The sequence below is a fragment of the Neopelma chrysocephalum genome, unplaced genomic scaffold (assembly GCF_003984885.1).
Source record: "Neopelma chrysocephalum unplaced genomic scaffold, ASM398488v2 Primary Assembly neopelma1_72, whole genome shotgun sequence".
Taxonomy (NCBI): domain Eukaryota; kingdom Metazoa; phylum Chordata; class Aves; order Passeriformes; family Pipridae; genus Neopelma; species Neopelma chrysocephalum.
This window is the reverse complement of record NW_020897732.1, coordinates 1,572,807-1,594,379: the sequence shown is the minus strand read 5'-3', so window position 1 is coordinate 1,594,379 and position 21,573 is coordinate 1,572,807. Positions and strand designations below refer to the sequence as shown.

The 21,573-nt window shown below is 36.3% G+C and overlaps 1 protein-coding gene across 1 annotated transcript in view; it reads right to left on the bottom strand.

The window, feature by feature from the left end:
• Nucleotides 1-2,995: 2,995 nt before the first annotated feature.
• ZEB1 (zinc finger E-box binding homeobox 1) overlaps nt 2,996-21,573 on the bottom strand; it is a 120,425-nt gene continuing 101,847 nt past the window's right edge. Inside the window, exons 4-9 of the mRNA XM_027686821.1 lie at nt 20,315-20,476; nt 17,186-17,388; nt 12,031-12,136; nt 9,157-10,967; nt 7,583-7,763; nt 2,996-5,467 (exon numbers count right to left, since the gene is read on the bottom strand). Of these exons, the coding sequence (XP_027542622.1) occupies nt 4,926-5,467; nt 7,583-7,763; nt 9,157-10,967; nt 12,031-12,136; nt 17,186-17,388; nt 20,315-20,476 (3,005 nt within the window). The 3' untranslated portion in view covers nt 2,996-4,925. The remainder of the gene's footprint in view (nt 5,468-7,582; nt 7,764-9,156; nt 10,968-12,030; nt 12,137-17,185; nt 17,389-20,314; nt 20,477-21,573) is intronic.

The following is a 21,573-nucleotide window of genomic DNA, read 5'->3' as shown; positions in this document are numbered from 1 at the left end:
AAAGAACACACTTCAAAAAAGTGCTCAGGACAGTGCAGATTAAGATTTTTCCTCTCTCTTTCTCTGCTCAAAAGCCATCACCTATCTTCACTACAGCCTCCAGGACCAAAATGGACTTTTCTCATCCTCAAATCATTATCTTCACCCCTAATGGTCTTCTAGAAAGTATTTTCATTTCTCTATTATAGACTTCTTTGTTGGTTTGGAGTGTGAACTCCTGATCTTTCATTGCTTTGATGATAAAAGCCCCAGTGTAGCATTTTGCTGTGGCAAAAACTGTGTTTTTAGTAGTGTCATATTTTCTCTCTTGTAAATGGCTTTGCTTTCAAATTGCCACTCAGTCTGGTGGCCACCACCATTCCAGGCACCAGGTACACTTTGCCAGCACAAACATTGGTAAAGTGCTGCTTGTATAGACAGTGACTTTGGGTTTACTGGCAATAATTGCATTAGAATAATTTTACTCAAGAGTGTGAACGCAAAGTTTGTTGCCAGTTTAAGCACATTTTACTCAGTCTGAACAACAGTGCCTTTCAGAGTAACTATGTTATGTTCTGGGATGATATGCCATGGTGCATTATTCTTCTACTAAAATTTAGGATAGTTATTGAAATAAACTGTCACTCCGAGATTGGTCACAGTAACAAAACTTCCTCATTTCTGTTTTTAGTATTTATTAATTTATTTGATTATTTGTAATTCAAAACAATTCATTTAAGCTCATGTATTGCTGTTACCAATTACACATATGGACAGGCTGCTCCAGAAAACCAGCAAGAAGAACAGCAATGAGGCTATGGAGAATTTGAGAATGCCACCAGAATCACCACTGGGATGCCACACAAATATTACGGAAAGAGAAGGAGCAGTTACTGCTCCTCAAGGTCTCTTACACTTTTCTCAGCAGCCTTAAGTCCATCTTTCTACTCCTATTAGCTCAGGATTTCAGAAGGGTATTCCCCTTCCCAGGGCATTAAATTAGTATTTACTTTTGTAACATTCTTCCTATAGTTATTCTGTAGTATTTTTCCTATTTTCATATTACTTGATAAAAGAGGACATAGCAACTGACACAATTTTGCAACTGCAAGTGATTTTGAAACAGTAACACATTATATTCTGGAGCCAAGAGATGGGGCAGTAGCAGAAAAAGAGCCAGCACATCAGGCACAGCAGTGCTCTGTCCCATGCTGCATCCAAAGGACACTTTTCTTTCTGTCAGGTTGGACTGATGCCTGTCCCTGGTTGCTGTGCTAAGATGAGCCATGCACGGTGAGCCTGAGGAAGAAGCAGGCACAGGCACCAGCCTGGGCTCACAGGGCAAATGATTAACTTTTCATCTTCCAACTGAAGAACGGGTCATAGGACAGTGGAGCTTCATTAAAACTACACATTCCATGTTTGCTGCTCTTTCCCAACTTTTATTTATGTCTAAAGGACAGAGTGCAAAGGCTTTACACTTTTGCTTTCACTTTTTTTTCCCCCGTGTGTGACTTGCTGTCCTTTAAACTGCTTTGTCATTAATTTAAGAAGGTCCATGTGGCAGCAGCTGGTGCCCTGGGGTTTGGACTCTTTCACAGCTGCCTGGGCATCTCTAGACCACCAGGTATCTGCACTGCAGGCACCTCACTGACAGGGCTGGGAGCAGAGCCTGTGTCTGCTAAGCACCTCTGGGTTCCAGATGAGTTTACTCAGCTAAATGAAGATACATCAGAGTTTTTGTATTTTTCAAATGGATAATAAATGATGTTATAAGGTCACAAACACCAGAGACATCTCTGAGCTTAACAGATAGCAAATTCAATACACAGATCCATCTTGAAGATAAAAATGTTAATAATGGTTTCATAGTCTAAGTAATTAATATAAATTTCCTCCCCCAAACCAATGACATTTCCTGAAGCAAAATTGCTTGCACTTTATTCTCTATCCAAGTTACTGGACTTTCACATTCAGCTGTCAGCTGCCAGCAAAATTTTGTCATTTCAACAAATGTCTCGCTGGGTTTATTACCATAGACATCTTGGAATATGAAAAATAGGGAAAATCTTCAAATAGTTTTAAAAAAGTGCATTTCATTACCTAGAACAGAGCAGAGACAGTTTTACAATTCTGAACCACCTGATTAACTCTGTTATGATAATAATTACAAGGCAATATTATTGATGCAATATAAATGGTTATATTTTTCAAAACTGCTTTCTCTTATTTACCTCAGTGATACTACTGAGTTGGAGCTTACTCCACTTAGAAGTGCAGTATTGGAATACTGTACAGCAAAATGCAGACAAAGTAAAACAATTAATATATGGGGTAAATCCTTCCTATGAAGGATTAATGCTGAGATGAAAAGATTGAGAATTATCCAACATTTAGGTACGTAAACATAAAAAAACCTTACACGATGTTCATATAAAATAACCCCCCAAATTAGCAACTGAGATTGAATTTTAGAGATCATTAAAGAACAGAACTTTGCTTAAAGACCAGCCTGTAAACTTTGCTTAAACTGCAAAGCACTGTAAACACGCATATGTAATACAACTTTCAAGGCTTTATACTTACATTGCTGAAATTCTATATCTGTAACGTTGTCACTATTTCTTTGGAAAGTTCAACAGCAATATATACATCAACCTTGTCACGGACAACTAGCTTATAGCTAAGTCAAGAAAACAGTCATAGACTTACCTCATTTAAAAGCAGTCTTATTGAAAGAGAGCATTAAACTGTATATTAGATAGATAGCAAGAAAAAATAAATCACAAAACTACACGGTTCATTTTGAAAACTCAGTTGTTCTCCTAACGCTGGTAAATCAATAAACTAATGTAGCAATCCCTGTGCCTGCACACAGTCCAACCTTTCTTTCACTTCCGTGCTCCTTACTACAATGAAACTGAGTATCGACACCGAAGCAGGAACTGTGTCTGAGTAGCATCTCACAGAAATAATTTAAACCCATTTTCTAAATTACCAGAATAATGACAGTAAGTCAGACTTGTTGACGCATTTTATTGTGAGATGGGGAGTCTGGTAAAAAACTAGAAAATGACCATGATGTAACAAGGAACTTAAAAATGAAGTTTCAGATTTGTAACATACATACATGAATACAGGAACAAATTGGCACGAAAATGTTAAACATTGTTCCCAACACTGTTTATAAGATTATTCTAATTTGGCTTACTAAGGAAATGAGAGTTTTATGGTTAGACTAATCTCTTAAGAAAACTGCAGAGCATCATGCTATTAGTCACACAGTGAATTTCAAAATTTAAGAGCTTTATATTAAAAACTGGGTAAAGGTAAAATGAATTAATTGCAATTGTAAAATTAATACATTCCCATTTTAATTCATCTGTTCTACAGTCCAAGGCAAGTATAAATGTTAACATAACACTGTTAAATCAAATCTCAATGCAAGAGAACCGATTGCATCTCTACTTTAAATCTTATCAACTTTCCAAATTTTCATACTAAAATATATTATTGTATTAATACAAACTACAGTATTATACACTACACTGTGTAATAAATAAAGAAATATAAAAATAAGACACATAAATATAAAAGTTTTCTAAAACTAAAAAGGTACATATGTCAGTAAGAAGGGTATTAATACTGCCAGGTTTGAAGACATACAGTACAAAATGTTGCACAGATCTATAAACTAAAAGAAATAAAATAATACTGATAGGTAAAAATCAGCTAACATTGTTAATAAATGGGGTCCATAATAACTAACATTTGAAAATACTTATGAGCCAGATAACATGTCATGTATGTGTCTGAAATTAAAGTAAACCAATAAAGCAATAAAGCAGATTAGAAAATTTCCCTTGTAATTATTGTAGAGAAATTCTGCAAGTCAGGTATTAACCCAAAATACCACCAAATAATTAAATAATGAAATATACCAGTGTTCTTACTTCTCTGATGGCTGAGTGTTTTTTTCCCCATGTATAGTTTAGAAGTTTGATACAAATCAACAAATGCTAGTTATTGTAGGCCACACATTGGATAAAGGCTGCTTAGAGCCTTTGTAATACTGATAAATGGCACTTACAGCACACAGGTCTTGCATAAGGCCAAAGGAGATACAAAGCTTCATATCATATCCTTCATATTGTTACTACATACTCAAAACACAATTACAAACACTGTTTTTGACGACTTTCCTGTCCTTACCAGTATTAACACTGTTAGTCCCTGCAATCAGAACTCAACGACAATCTTCTCAACTACATTTTTAACCACATGAGTAAGAAACTTCAGTTCTTCTATCATCTGCTTTCTTAAGGCTAACAATACACTTTAAATGATAATATGCTCTACTACAACATCTAATGTCATAAACTGCTACCTTCTAGGTTGAATTTACAAAGGTAGCCAAGCACTGTTTGCAACTGCATTACAGGTCTCTGCAAAAGGGAATTTTGTAGTGCAGAAGTTCTCACATTTTAAAACATAAGAAAATACTGAAGCGGATTTAGGAAATGTTTTACCATAAAAAAAAATCATATAAATCTCTCCCAATTGTACAGTTTAAAAATTAATCAACTTAAGAATGAAAATTAATACTGATAAAACAAACAATGCCAGATGCTTGTCTATAAATCAGGTTTCCTACAACCTGTTAAATCTTTGCTTCCAGAGTCACTGTATTTTTCTAATCTGCTTCATGTTATAAACTTGTTCCTAACTTTGAAAACTGTGTGAAAAATTACTAAGTTTGAGGTTCAGGCACACCTGGATTTCTTTTTTTTTTCTTTTCATTTTTTTTTATATATATATTTTTTTACACAGTAGTGAACAGAAATCACAGTATGCAGGCTACTGCGTTTCCATGAAAAGCATGTATAATATAGAACGAACTTCATTACCATTTTCTTTCCTTATAGAAAAAACCTAGCATTTAAGCTTTATTCGTTATTTTCTTCTGACACCTGCCCATTATTTTGTATAACTTCTGGTTCTGCATTGCTTGCTTGATTTACAGCTTCAACGTTCTTGTTACCTTCAGTTTTCCCTTCTTCCTCTTCTACTTCTTCTTCCTCTACTTCTTGTAGTTCCCTACATTCTTTTTCTTCCTGAAGTCCTTCTATATCTTTTTCTTCTTCCTCCTCTTCCTCTTTTTCACTGTATTCCTCTTCTTCCCTGGTTAGACTCTCTCTCTCATCCGAGTCGATCTGCGAGGGAGACGCCCTGACAACCACATGCTCACTACTCAGGACCTCCTGGCCCGTCTCCTCCTGTTCCGTGCTGTCACGCTCCTCTGTCTCTCGTTTGCAATAGGAGTAGCGATGATTCATGTGCTGAGAGTAAGACCCCGAGTGCGAAAACCGCTTTCCACATTTGTCACATTGGTAGGGTTTTTCCCCAGAATGCAGTCGCATGTGTTCGATCAAATGGTGTTTGTGTTTAAATGCTTTTGTACAGATTCCACACTCGTGAGGTCTTTTACCTACAAAATAAAGCACAAACAATGGGCACCTTGTAGCTGAAGTTCTAAAAATTTACCCTGTTGTTTTCATTGTCATTGGTGGTGAATGTGTTAGCAACAATGATTAAACTTTATTTAACAAGATGTTCTACTCTACACATTATCAGTCTGTGTTTCCCACCTGAGCCCAAAGGAGGAGGGTGCAAGGTTACATTGTCACAATTACAAGGGTAATTTGTAAGTTTTTTCTGGAAATCTGATCATAGAAGGACAAATAGATTCTCAGATATAACTTTTAGCACAAAAAAGTGCAAATATAAATTAGAAAAGGAAACATTTTTCTTGCAGTAAACTACTTCAACTCAAAACCATTTTAACTTTTCTATATTGATGGTAATTTGAAAGCAATCAAGCTTTTATGTTGGTTTTTGTGTACTAAGTCCTTCTTCCAGGTTACAGGTAAAAGAAAAATCATTCTAAAATCTAGGTTGACACAGGTCATAAATGCACATAAATGCTTTATGTACAAAACCTGCTGACTACATATCTATTGACAAGAAAAATCTGCTTTGTTTCACTCAGTTCATTTTCTGCTATGTTTTCCAGCTTTCTACTTTGTCTTGTTTTTAGAGTCTCTCATAAACCTATCAGGAGCCTAGTAATGTTATTTTGCTTTCAGCATCCAAAGTTGTTACACAAAACAAGCTCACAGTCGTAGCCCAGACATAAAAGTTGAAGACAATGAGACAGCAGCTTTTTGGTCACACTATAGAGATGATTAGCACATCCATTATGCCAAACGAGCAGCAAGGTGGGTGTTGGTCTCTCTTCCAAAGTAATAAGTAATAGGACAAGAGGAAATGGCCTCAAGTTGTGCCTGGGGAGGTTTACATTGAATATTAAGAAAAATTTATTCACCAACAGGGTTATCAAGCATTGGAAGAGGTTGAACAGGGAAGTGGTTGAGTCACAATCCCTGGAGGGATTTAAAAGACATATAAGATGTGGCACTTTTGGGATATGGTTTAGTGGTGGGCTGGGCAGTGCTGGGTTAATGGTTGGAGTCAATGATCTTAAAGGTCTTTTCCAACCTACATGATTCTATGATTTGAACACTTCATTATTAAAACTGGAATGGAAAGAACAATTGTGTTAGGAAAAGGAGGAGTTAAAAGAGTCTCAGGACAGGAAAGTTGTGAAATTAGATACGCCTAATGAATACAACTTGACAAACTTGATCAAGTAGTAAAGAAAAAAGAGAATTTGTTATCTTTTGAATTCTATATGTGAGATGACAATAAAACAATAATATGTAGAAATATAATTAATATAATATAATAATTCAGCTACTCTGCAAGCCAAGAAAGCAGAGCACCATGAAGAGAGTAGCCAAAAGTTCCAAAGAGCTTATTTTCTGGATGTGGGGAAAGAAGAAATACAGAGCCAGCAGGAAAGAAATACATAATACAAAATCCAATATATATTTGGCACCTAACCAGTAAAAAAAAGAATTTTTATTTTAAGACATCACAGAAGAAATAAGAGAGCAAGACTTACTAATAAAATCCTAAAGATACTAGAACTGGAGTCAAAAGGAACAACTATGAAAAATTAAAAATAAAAATCAAAGTGAAAAGGGTATTCTTTAGGGGTTAGATTCTGTGTCCAATGAATAGCTGAAGCTATTAACTTCAGATCATTACAAATGTGGCTCAGTTTGAAAATCCTTCTTGCCAGATAGATACGCTGCCTTTCATGTAAAGTATCACACACATACATGATCCTTTTTTCCTAATTCATATTTTTAATTTTTAATTTTTCTTAACTTATAACCAGGCAAGGTAAATTAGAAGTAATACATCCTCAATTACAGGCTGTGGCTTGAGGCTGATTATTCATAAGCCAGATGCAAAACCTCCCCTTTTTCTATTTAGGATTTAGGTCTTACAAATTTAAAGAAAGAAAGAATTGCTGTTCTGTCAAAAAAATACACAAAACATGGGTTTCTAAAGAAAGCTGAGCACAAGCAATAAGAAGGACTATTACACTTCTCTACAGTGCCTGAAAACTGGATTATAATTGAGACTATCAGTTACACAGAAATAATGATCGGAAACATCTTTTCCTAGTACATACCTGTGTGTTCATACTTATGTCTCAATAATGAGCTGCTCTTCTGGAATATTTTGTCACATAAATCACATGCATACATCCCATTTTCTGTCTTTCTCATTTTTTTCTTTGGGGGTGTTGAATCAGAATCATTTTGATCTTCTACATTGGATACTCCTTCTGAGCTAGTGTCTTGCCTTTCATCCTTCAGAAAAATTACAAAAAAGGTTGAGTTCAATAAAAAACAATAACTCACGTAAACTGAAGCTGCACTGTTATTCAAGTTCATAAATAGCCAAACAAAATTGTTTAGACTTCCATAGTCAAAATGGACAGCTCTGAAGTCCCTGCCACCTTACAAATGCAGAATTCTCAACGGGACTGGCTTTAATCACATGCAAATCTGACTGTTGGCCAGGTCTAAGCTGCACTGGCACATAATATTTTAGCATCAATAAAATAAATGCATTGTTAGGATGGAAGAAAAGATTACAGACCTATAAAATACCTCAGTAAGTTGAAAGACCAAATTCATCAACTAATTGCATTTTTCAACTAATGCTGGTCACCCACATTTTGCTGTCTCACAGATTTTATGAAGACTGTACTTTTTTACTGAAGTTTTCACAAACAGGTACTTAAGTTACCATTCGAATTTGCATATTTGACTATCCTCTTCCTCATGAAACTACCACAAATACTACTTAACCCAAAACTGGGGGACTTTGAATGTTTCATTAGTAAATAGTTTTAAAAATACCATAATTGTTATCTATTTCTAAGCATTTCAATATTTTCTAGTGATATCAGCAGTACTACTACACACAGATTTTATCATATGTTATCAAATCTGAATATAGAAGTGCACGTTAGCTACCTCAAATGTCTGTCTCATAAACTTTAATGTATAAGCAAACTTGTAACTCTTCAAGGCTCAGCCTTTACATGTGAGTCACTTTTCTGCCCTGTCCCTATCCCAATGCGCACAGGTACTTCTCAGGAGGACTGATCCTGATTAGATCACATCTGGATGTACTCTAGGGAGGAGTAGGACCAAATACAGGAATGGCAGATGAAGAAGATAAATACCTGCCTGACTTTCAATTGAGAATACATCTGCATTTTGTTTGAAGTGCCATTATGGCGTAGGATGAATTCAGCTACTCTGCAAGCCAAGGAAGAAGGGCAGCATGAAAGGAGTAGCAAAAAGTTCCAAAGAGTTTATTTTCTGAATGTGGGAAAAGAGTAGATATGCAGCCAGCAAAAGACAGAAGCCATGGTTTTATTTTGCTTTTTGATCAGGATAATTAGAAGAATTAGACTGTCCTTTAAACAGTGAGCACTAATGTCCTAGAAAATTAAATACAGTGAAGAACTGAGTAGTCCATGCACAATAGTTTCTGTTAGTCTGGACTCAAGATGCCTGAGCTAACTAGCTTTGCAGAAGGCTTAACAGTAACATCTATTACCTATTTACAATCAGTAGTTTGTATTTATATTTCTATTTAATTTATCCTGATAGTTTTCTGTTAGTTCAGTATGGATACAAATTGAATACATAATACATACATCATAGAGGAATACGGGGACCGAAGTACCTGATTTCCATTGGCTTGGATCTGTTTTGGTGGTGTCTCATGAACTGCAGGACTAACTGTAGTAGAGTACGTGTAAGCCACCTGTGGAATCAAAATGGTTTGCTTATTGGCAGCGAGAGCTCTCAAGCATGGAACACTGTTCTGGTCAGCAATGGCAACAATTGTAGGTAACTGGGCAGTGACTGTAGGTATAGCAATATTTATGGGATTGGCACTTGGTGGGATTACATTTACAATAGGATCAGAGTCTGTAACACTGTTGTCCTTTTGTGGTTCTTTTTTTGCACAAGTTAAGTTCAAAGGTTCTTCTTGGACAGAATAAACACTGTTCTGGTAAACACTAGTTATGGTAGATCTTTCCAACAGTTCTCCATGTTGCTTTGGTAGCGAAAGGTCAAGAGGTTCGATTTGTGGCTCTTCTTGTACACCCTCTGTTGTGTACGTGAAACCCTGTGAATTTCTTGATGAAGAAAGGTTTAGTGGCGATGCAGATGGCGTGCTACTCTGTGAACCATTTGGAGTTGATCCCCCTGGTAAAGTCTGAGATTTCGTTGTACTAACAGGATTTTGTGAGTTATTTGTGCTGTTCTGCGGTTCGCTCACATCTGTAGTTGCTGCTTGATCATCATTATCTGCGGGACTGCTTAATTTAACTTGCTCAGGAGAAGATGGTCCAGAAGATGGCACAGAAATTTGTCCAGCCTGCATTTTTTCAAACCACTTTTTTACCACATCCAGTGGTAGGTTTACTGAATCTGCTATTTTTGAAAGCTCTTCTGCGCTTGGTTGTGCATTTAATGCATAATACGCTTTTAGGAGAGATAGAAGGTTCTTTAAAGGTGGCTGACCAGGAGATAAGTTGTTCTCCCCAGTTTCTGACAGGACAGGGGAGTCAGATTTCTCAGCTTCTGTTCCACTGGGCTGGGGAAGCTGAGGAGGACTTTTTGTTTCATAGTGCTTTAGTTCTTGAAGTGCATTAAGATCCCCTGGACAGTCATCACACAGAAGACAAGTGCTATCATTGGTCTCTCCTTCAAAGTTCTTATCTTTCTCAGACTTCACTGTAAGATCTTCTGGTAATTTTTCATTTTTGCAACTATTTGCGGGAACAGAGTTTTCTTTTTTTAGATTTTGTGGAACAACCTGAAGTTGACTTGGCTGCTCCAAGCTGTAGTTGATGATAATTTTGGTTGTCCCATCTTGGTCAACCAAAGGAAGACTGATAGCTGAAATGAGGGAATGGCCAGGTTGTTGTATAGATGCATTGTTGATTGTTTCTTGTTCTTTGGACGCAAGATTAACATGATTGTTTTCCAGTACTTGCCTTATTACATTACCATCCACTGCCACTTTAAGTACATTTTGAATGTCACTTAAATTGATGCTTATGGGAGACACCAGACCTACTGTTGGTAGAACAACAGCTTGCACCACACCCTGAGGAGAACTGGTTGCCTGCAATGGGCTACCACCACTAAAAACCCCATTCTGCAAAGGGGTTGAACAATTAATTCCTGAAGCAACCACTATGGGTTTGAATTCATAATCCACAGGTTCAGTTTTAATTTGGTTAAGAGGAAGCTGCTCTTGCAAAGGTTTGTTTTCTATCTTTTGTCGTATCTGTGGTCTTGCTGGGCTACCTGGTGATGCAGAAAGGGAAGGGGAGGAGCACTGAGACATCTTGAGCCCTGTCCGGGCTCGACCGTTCACGGGCATCAAACCAATACACTTCTTACTGCTTATGTGTGAACTGTATGAACCAGAATGGGAAAAACGTTTCTTGCAGTTTGGGCACTCATATGGCTTCTCTCCTAAAGATGAAAAAAAAAGAGGAAAAAAAAAAAAGGCATATGCAACAGTTTGCTAGGTTACAGTGTAAATTCATCAAACAATAGTAACCAGAGACAATACATCAAAGTGATCTCTCAAAGAGTCCTAGGGAAAAAAAATCTTATACAGTGAATTGAACAGTAAGAGTAATTACATCATCTATAGCTCTGATCCAAGGCTCCTTTAATAAGTGTGTGATCCACTAGTAGATATAGGATAGAAACCACATGATCATGTGTTCCAGTATTTCTCTGTCTATATGACAATTGCAGATTTCATTAAACTCCATTCAAGTAGTATCACTACTAATATCAGAAGCTGCATAAACTACTTCAGAATGGGAAAAAAGAAGAATATGATTATCTAAAGAAAAACTACCATAAATGCAAATCATAACTGTATAAGAAGCTGTGCATATTTTATTGTAGCAAACTCAAGTGCAATCTACTCATAGCTTCCTACAATACTTATCAGTTCAGTTAAAGACAGAAATTGAGAATCTCTTTTGAGTGGTCACATTTAACCGATTGTTATATTATATATTAAAATATATTATATATAACATTTTCTATAAATTTATTTTTTAATAAATTGTATGTCACTGTGTCCTGATTCTACTTTAATATGACTAGTCTTGAATGGTGACAATCGCAGCTATGGTAAGAACACACAGATCTTATGTCCTGATTATTATCAATTAAAATTCTCTAGCAAAGCTCATAACATGCTGACTGATCTGCAAACATTGAATCAAAAACAGACATGTGAAAAAGGACCAGAAGGATGTCCCCATTTCTTCTGTCACAGGTCAAGTTTTCCTTAACTGTAAGAGCTTAAGCTGCAAATGTAAATCCTCTTGAGTTTTTCTGCATATTCCCTGCACATAGCTGAAGGTTGCAGCCAGTGCTTTCAGTATCCAAAAGAGAAAAAAATAAGGAAAACACTAGTATTTTAAACTTAGACGTACAAGACTGCTATCACATCAAAGTTATAAAGAATAAAAATGGCAACACTAGTACTCAATTCAATGCTTGATTTATTTACCACTGTGGATTCGTAGGTGCTCCTTTAGGTGATGTTTATATTTAAAAGCTTTTCCACATTCAGTGCACTTGAATTTTCGATTACCACTGGACTGCGTCACATGTCTCTGTAAGAAAGAATTCTTAATTATTGCACAGGCCAGCATGTTGGAGAAACATCTTGTATTTTCACATTGTAAGAGAAAAAATGCAATACAAAAATGAAAAGAATCAATCATAATTGCAAGAGACTGAAGATGGTATGGGTAATGCACGAAAAAGAAACAAATTACAAATCAGGTAAAAACTGAGACACGTGTATTCTGAATAAATCTGGTACAGTAAAAAGAAAAAACAAAACAAACCCAAAATACAGTTGCCCCTTCTCTTCAGTTCAGATGAAGCTTACACTGACAAGTTATGTGAGTAAGAAGCTCCAGGATGCACGCTAATTCTACTTGTGAAAGCAAAAACATCAAGAAAAACCCCAAGCCCACCACCCACAGAATATTTCATGCAGGACAGAAAAACATTAAAGCCTATAAAAGCCTGTTTAAAGTTTAATCAGTTGACTTGGTTTTTCCATTTACATGCTTCCAGTTCTTACTGTTGGCCTTGGATTCCTCCATATAATGATGTCACAGGATTGCTCAAGAGAAGGTAGCTCAGTGACAATAAAGGTACTCTCAGCCACAATTAATTCACAAAGTAAATGCAAAAAACTAAATCAAAAAAAAATAAAAATATAGAGGAATTTCCCAAGTACATAACATCAAACCTCTTCACTATTTGCTAGTTTAAAATAGCAAAAGACAGACATGTAAATATATGTAGTATATATGTGACATGTATATGTAAGATCTACAATTTTATCACAAACTGTACAACTTTATGAACATGTATTTTTAAAGACAAAAATTACACGCACTTTAAAAGTTGAAGCAGCTGAATTACCAACATGAAATGAAGGAATTAGAAATTTTTCTGTTCAAACAAATTGTTCATTAAAAAAAATGCAGCAGTTCCTTTCTAAGTAGAGCTCACTTGGCGAAAAGATACTCTACCACTATTTGGATGCAGCTGCAGATTTTTGGTAACCAGAGCAAGTAATTTCATAAACTCATTAATGGAACTATTAATGTGCTGTGGGGACACAGCCTTCCCATGGGCAGCCACCACCAACAGGCTGGTGCGGATTAGCTTCCTCTGGTATGAAACCATGGTGGGGAGCTCCTACCCCTCACTCTGGTTCTGCTGTGGTTGGCAGTGCTGGGAGCAAATGCTCACTGAGTGCTAAGGATCTTCCCTGAGTGCAGACACGACAACTGTGGGCTGAAAACCACACTGGAGAAGCGTGGATGGATAAAAATGCAGGATGATGATCCTGTTCTGATTTATGCCTGCAGATCTGAAGAACCCGTGGCTGTGCAGGTTGCTGGATGAAAGTCTGAGCTCTCTGAGATATGAAGTCCAAATTATCAACCCTTCCCATTCAACACCCTGTCCTCTTTTATATGTTACAAATGCTAACAGAAGACAAATTGAAGCAAGATAATCTAAATTACTTCCAAGTACTCTAATTTGACAGTTCCCTTGGGATAAGCATTTGGTTAAGCTGCAGATTTTACCTCTCAGTAGATACTGCTCCCATCCTCCCCAGGGTGGGCTCCTTCCTGCCTCCTCCCAGGCTCTGCAGTGAGGTCTCCACTCTGACTTATCCTGATTAGCACTTGACCCTTACTTCTGGATTTGTCAGCTGTCTTTTGCTAGTCCATACAGCTTTTCAGCTCTGTTTAACTAAGTCCCTTGAAGATGATGTTCTAGATGATTGCAGCTGACTCACTGCATTTCACTTTAATGATCCAACTGCACTGAGTGTAGAGAACTGTGTCAGGATTTACTTAAGCCTGCAGAGAATCAGTTACTACCGTTTGACTTGAGATTACACAAGCTAACGGCTCTCAGGATATATACAGTTACTGCAGATGCTGGACTACATAAATATTCATACTAAATATCAGTGTGTGTATTCAATCTGTCACAAACGTTTCTGCTCCAGTCTTTAAAATTTAATGTTCTGTTTCTATGGCATGAAGTCCACATTTATCTTATCAAATTTTTTAATGAGTTTTCCTTTTCCTGGTCATATCTATAAGGTGCTTCGAGCTTTCTACTAGGTAGTGTTTCCAAATCTATTTTGCCTTACCTTCTTATATATGTAATTCCTTATTCAGCTTTCTTGCTGTCCATACTATACTGTTTTATAAATCCGGGACTTCCTCAGAATTACCTTGAAGGATCTTCTTTAAAGCTCAGAAATCATAACACTTCTCTAAAGTACCACCTGTGATATTCTTTCACCTTCACGTTCTCAGATTCAAATGGTTTTCCCTGTTTCAGCACTGTTAAAGCCAGTGATGTGTGATATTTTGTGTCTCTGATGTGTGATATATTTTTAATACACTGTACATAACTGCCATTTTCTGCTCTTTAAGGAATTAACTGCAGCAGTCAAAGAATACTCATCTGCACTCCTTCAAGGACTGAAAGAAGAAACATCAGCATTAAGGTCTGTAACTAGCAACTAATAAATCTCTGCATCAAATATTTACTGTGCTTAGGACTGAAGCCACTCTTTTCACACCAGAGAACCAAAACTAATTATAAGAATCCTCAAAAGCTTTTTGGAGGACAGGAATTACAGGTATTTCAAGGTTTTTTCACAGATTGTTTTGACCATGGTCTTCATGAACTGCCACTTCTCAGCAGTGTGCATGGCACTATGACATTTTGAAAGACTACCTACAGGTGCTTTGTAAATTGATGAGAAAAAAATTAAACCAAATTTAAGAAGCACTTTTTCATACTTCAAAATCTTTTCCAGTGCTTCACATGCCAAGGTAGACGACACATACCCAGCATCACCTCCTACAAACCTTGAGAGGTGTAGGAGCAGCCAAGGGAACCGTGAGGGACACAGGGCATGGGGAGTAGGGAGCAGTGAAGGAGAAGGTGCAGGCTCTGTGCTGAAGCAGAAGTAGCTGCAGTTTGGCACATCTCCCCCTGGCTCAGAAGGAGGCCCAGTGTGGACATACCTCTTTCACTGCCTTCATTATACCAGATTTTATCTTTGCTCTTGCTTCCTCATAGAGAACAATTACAAAATTGTCACATGCTGGACATTAACCAGCTAACAAAGCTACCCAAATAATCTACTTTCAGGTGAAGTTCTTTAAGAATAAGGCATTATGTTTTAAACATGCAGCTGTTTAAGATCCACAACTATAGGTCTGTACTTTACTAAGGACAGAAGTTCATCTTCCATTACACAAAGGATGTAACCATGTACATGCACATGAAGCCTATTTTGAAGATACGACAACTTTAGAGATAATAACAAAAACAAATACATATTTCAAATTTGCCAAATATCTAAATTTTTGTAGTTTTAATTCTGGCTAAGGCTCTAGAGAAAAGAACACACTTAAACAGGTATAATATTGAGTTTCAGATACTTCATAGAAACAACATTAAGCAAACAATTGTGCCTTCAAAAGTATAAACCCATTAAAATATATCTGCAGGAATACGATTTAAGCTTCCTTTTGTAACAATTCTTCTGACACTGTTTACTCGCTATTTTTTATCTTTTTATTCAAACTACACGCAAATATTGGAAAGGCTTCTCTCCACCCCCCAACTACTTTATTTTTCTGCTTTCAGGCTTGTAAATGGAAAAAATTTGAAAATAAATGTGGTGTCACAAAAAAGCATTGTTTAAATAGCACTCATAGGTTTTATAGTTAGAAATATAAGATGTATATAAGATGACAGTAACTTTTAAAGTGGAAGCCAAGCCAAAAAGAGAGCAAGACAGAAATAGGAAATATATTCATAGGAAACATATTTAAATAAAAAAGAACTGCCACACTGGAATACGCTGGTGAGGTTATTCCAAACGCTGTGAGACAGTAATATCCTTGCAGCACGATGGTCAGTACTTCTTTTATCTCTTTAATTTACCCCTGAATGTGAATGCTCAGGTATAAAAATGTATAATAAATTTTTAAGCCTGTCACATTCTTGGACTTAGCGATACTTTGTAGAACGGAGGTTAATAGACACTGTAAAAAAGCATCTCCCTTACCCTGGGATATAGCCTTTCAGTTTAACAAAATATATGTTGGTTGTGAGCTACCAGAAATGTTGAAGTACTTTTACCTTTACCTTCTGTTTTGTATCTTTCTGTTATGTTTGTCTCCTGTTTCATCTCTGGAGATTATCAATCTTTCTAGTCTGTCCTCAGAAAGGAACATCTCCAAGCCTCTTTAACCTGGTGGTGGAAAATCTGTACAGTTTTTAATCTGGATAATTCCTGATTGTTTCAATTGGTTCCTGAGCCTCAGAGTGCCCTGATAAGCTATGGAAGTATGTGCTGGGGATGGATAATGGGAGAGTGGAGGATACAAGAAGAAAAGAAAAAGAGGGACAGAAGAAGAAAATCTCAGGATCTTCCATAGTGATTAGATGGTTAACTCATGGAAGGCATTTCAGGGAACCATGCCCTCAGGTCAGCCCATAAACCAGAGAAAACAAGCTCATAACATCCTTGGCCTTTTTTGTTGCTTCATTTAGTAGTGAAACACTGTATTTTATGCATTCATTATTTGTATATTGTCTTCTACCATGAATTGCATTTAAAAACTGTACCTCGCAGTTCAAGCAACACAATGATTTGTTTCTTAAGGGCAAAATTGCTACAGTAAGTAGTGAATCATCCAAACAGGATTTATGAAAGAAAAATGGAAGTGTTTCACAAAAGATTTGAAATTAGATTTGAGTCATAATTTTTATGCAATGTTAGTCAATGAATAAGAAAAAACTCCAACTAATTACCTATAAATGTAATAAAGAACTTCTGAAAACTAAAATTTAAGCCCAAATGTACTGCACAGATGAATGAAAACATAGGAATTCAGATCTCAACTTTTGACAGCTACAAAAAAAGTCTGACTTGAGCAGCAAGCTGAAGCGTGTGCTCCGGGACTGGAACTTCAGTACACAGGTAATCTGGTGTGAACAGCTTACAGCTTACTTGCTCTCGACATTTTTGCCCACATAAGAAATCACAGTATTGTTACAGAGAACAATAAATCCTTAATTCAAATGCCACTTACTGGATCTCTTCCTGATTTGTGTGATGTCATGTGGCGGTCGAGTTGCGTTCTGTACGCAAACGTGTAACTGCACAAGGAGCAACTAAAGTTATCTTCATTCTTTTCATGGCGATATTTGATGTGTTCCTTCAGGGAGGTAAAACGCTTGTACCCTCGGTCACAATATGGGCAAGTGAGCAGCTGGGAAAATGCATCAGGTGTTCCTACACAGGAGAGACAATACACCATATTTAAATAAATGCAAGTTTCAAACTTATTACCACCAACAAACAGGCTTTACATTTACATATGTAAATATGTAAATACGTAAGAAAACATGCAGCTGCTAGAAGCTACATTTGTTTTAGAAAAGGACTAATGATAATTTAGATTTTTTCCACAGGTATTATGCTACTAACTGCACTGTGGTATCGTTCCCCCAGTGTACACTGGAGAGAGTCAGCACAATATGCTGAAAGGACAAGCGGGAATGGTTTTAAACTAAAAGAGGGTAGATTGAGACTAGATATAAGGAAAAAATTTTTTATGATGAGGGTGGTAAAACACTTGAACAGGTTGCCCAGAGGGATGGTAGAAGCCCCATCCCTAGAAACATTCAAGGTCAGGTTGGACAGGGCTCTGAGCAAACTGATCTAGTTGAAGATGTCCCTGCTCATTGCAGGACTACGTGACCTTTAACAGTCCCATCCAACCCAAACCATTCTATGATTCTATGATGTACAGATATGTATGTGTTAGTAGGACGTACTGTCTGCAGGACAGAAAGGTGAGAGATCAAACATGAGGCCATAAATATGATTCTAATGTGATCTGTGGAATATATTTTGCTGGCTTTCATAAAGTTACTTCTGTATTAGTACAAGGAAAAGTGAAATCAGACTGAAGCTGAATAATAATTTCACAAGTCTATTTCTGACATGTCACCATTTATGAAGTTTTAACTTCATCCCTTCTTATTAGCATACATCTACCCCCCATACATAATAAATCATGAAAAATTACACAGTAAATTATGAAAAATTAATTTTTTAAAGAGTTGAAAAAATCCTCCTTTGTAAATTGGTAAAAGTATGCTTAAATAAATGTAGGGTTTGCTGTATTTGATCAAACCATCAACTTATAGGTGTGATATCCTTGAATGACCATGCTACTCTTCCACGCTCCAAGACAAATAGGAAACAAATGTTGCAAGGATGCACCTATGCACTGTGCTGAGCATGAGCAGGAAGGAAAGGTGGAAAGTCTTTACTGATTAACATTTTACGCTCTGACGCACGAGGGACACATTTGTATGCACTGTCATTTAAAGTTTCAGAACTATAAGAATTATTAATACTCATAAAATTAACCAGTACTCTAGAAAGTACTTCTGAATTATTTACCTTCATGACCTCTTCCAGCAGTTATCACCATAGACTCATTATATGTTCTACGAAGTAGCAATTCATTCTGTTTGTGTGGAACTTACTGGCTTTATTTTTATTGAATGTGTCACTGCTCTTGCAACAGTGAAAAGGAAGAGTCAGACTAGTTTTTGTTATTGCTAAAAAACACCACCTTTTCTGTCATATCTGTTCTTTTACATTTGTTACAGTAACAATCAAGTTACCACCCCTACTGCACTGGTTTTTGTTGTTTTACCCTTGCTGCTTTTCCTAGTTTAGCTGGGTTGTCCAAAAATGAATCCATTCCCACATACACAGACACAGTATGCTTCCCTTCAATTCTCTTTTTTCCATCTACAATTCAATTCACCTGACATAAAGAATACTCCATTTCAGCACAAATACAACTCAGCGGAAATGTCAGAAGCATGTTAAATTCTGTTTCCACTGGAGTAAATAGCAAAATGGCAGTTTCCCAAAGTCACTAAAACTCTGACTCTGTTGCTTCTCTTGTCCAATCCATCAGTTTGGAAGCATGTATCTTTAGCAAATGTCACCATATTTTTGGCATTTTCTGTTCCCAAATGATTAAAAAAATGAACATTATTGTTCAGCATTGTCATCTTCAGAATACTTCTCTGTGAAGTTATTGGGATAGGTCCAATTTAAATTATTATTGCATATGTGTATTTTTAATGATTACATGGAAATCACATTGCAAAACTGATTTGACAATCTGTGCCACTGCAACCGCAAATTAAAATCCTAAATCAATCATGCACTTTTAAAAAAAGAATCTCTAATACATAAAATCTCTGGAGGAACAGAACAAAAGGTTAGCATTACCTCTTTCATTGCTCTTTCTTAGACTCCAGTGCAGTACTACAGCTACAATGACATTTATCTGTTCAGTTATATATATTTTTAAAACTACTCCTAACCGTTTATCCAGGATGTTACTTTCTTTTGAAAAATTGTAAATACTCCAATCAAGGAACACAATCTGGGTGAAACTGTAGTTGTCATAGATTATGAAAGCTGAACACTTCAGAAAGCAGCACAAAATGCAAAATCAATCAGAACAGTATTTGCCTTCAAATATTTCATGATGAAGAAACGAACGAAGTATGACTCCCCATGTAACTCAGAACACCTTAAGCATGAAACTTCCTCAGAGAAAAAGTCCCACATCTACTTCTAAATAACAACAGGTCATTATTTTCCCATAAACATTTTTGTATAAACAATGCTTCTTTTTTCTCCACTGTTGCCTTTTCAGGCGAAGAAACCCCAAAGCCTGTCATAGACTGGCTACCCAATAAAAGAAATCCTATCTAATAGATTCTTTTGGGAGCTTTGTTTAGAAATACAAAAAAGAAAAGAAACATAACTCCCCTGAAGTTATTCTTACATAAAACCACAATAGCTTGCTTTACTCCCATTATACTTCATAGACGTTTATTATGTTATAATGATGTTGAATGGATTTATGAAAGCTTGAATTTTTTTTCCATTCACTTGAGGTTATAATTTAGGTACTCATACAATTGAATACTAGTGCATGCTTTGTTTCACAAATCAAGCAGTAATGTTTTTTGCATGATGATCCCATCCTCTTATAATTATTGAACAAAGGGCTTTTTTCCTCTAAAGTTACATATTTGCCTTGTAAAATGCAACAGAACTTTTGGATGAAGTAGTTAGTAAATTGATTTCATGAGAACTGAACTGGTGACCTATTTACCATTTTCATCCTGACCACTAGCTTCTGGCGTGCCTTGTCTCTGGTCCTCCTCAGGTGCTTCAGGGTAGATAACAGCTGTATCTTCTTGTTGAAGGAATTCTTCAACATTAGGGTCATGGTTTTGCTCATTTTCTGCATCAGAATCACATTCATCTTCTTTTACTAAGAGTGAAAAACAAGACATAAGATATGAAATGAAGAGATCAAAAAGAACGTACATGAGATTCAGTAATTCACACTGCCAGATCTCGCTCTATCCAAAGATTAAAAAACTCTTTACAAATACTAGAGTAGGTCAAGCCCTTTAAGATGCCAGATTATTCCAAGTTTTAAAATGGAGAACCAGTAGCATAATGATATTTAAAAACTTAACACAGTTTGCCCCTTCAACTCAGTGCATTTTTATCATTTTAGATTTAGCTGTTCCTCTCAACTTCCCTGCAAATCTTAAATGCAATATTAATTATGATTTAGCCTTTGTAGTTTGAAGGCCAGTTTACCATCTTGGCTCCTACATTTGCAAAAGGAAACGTGTTGCCTTCAAGACGTAATTTTTAATGTTATTTATAACCGTTCATTAGCACAAGCCCAGAAGATATTTAAACTCTGAGTAACAAGTGTTGGCCAGATGAAATGCAGTAAACTTGAACTCCAAGTGGCTTGTTCTCTGGTGTTGAAAATGGCTACCAAAAAGGTTTCAGATCTAGTTAACAACCTGCAACATTTTCCAGTTTAAAATGTATGAAAAACCCCAATGAACAACTGTATTACAAAGTTAGCAGATAATAAATATTTTACTTAATGCTTGTATAATAAATATTTGCTACCAAGTATTTGCCTAAATACATTGTTCATAGAGTTTATTTTTACCATGATAAAACATTCTGTGAGAGCTCTGCCTGCAGCACACTAAATCATGACAGATGTTCTCCACTATTAATGTGAGGTATCTTTTTAATAGGAAAAAATTTTATGATTCATCTCTCAGTGTGAAGTCACATATTCAATTTACAATTTCACACAATCTTTTTATGACATGAGGCAGTCTCTCACATGCAGACTGTAATGCAATGCATAATGTAGCTCTCCATACTTGTGTGGAGAGGTCTGACTTCATAGAAACTGAAAGGAATGTGTGAATCTACAGTTTTAAACATATCGGTGTTTAGATGTAGGGTTTGGTTCGTTGGTTGCTTTTTTATTTGTTTCTAAATAAAGCTTACTCTGATAATATCTAGTAGGGACATTTAAAAAAAAAC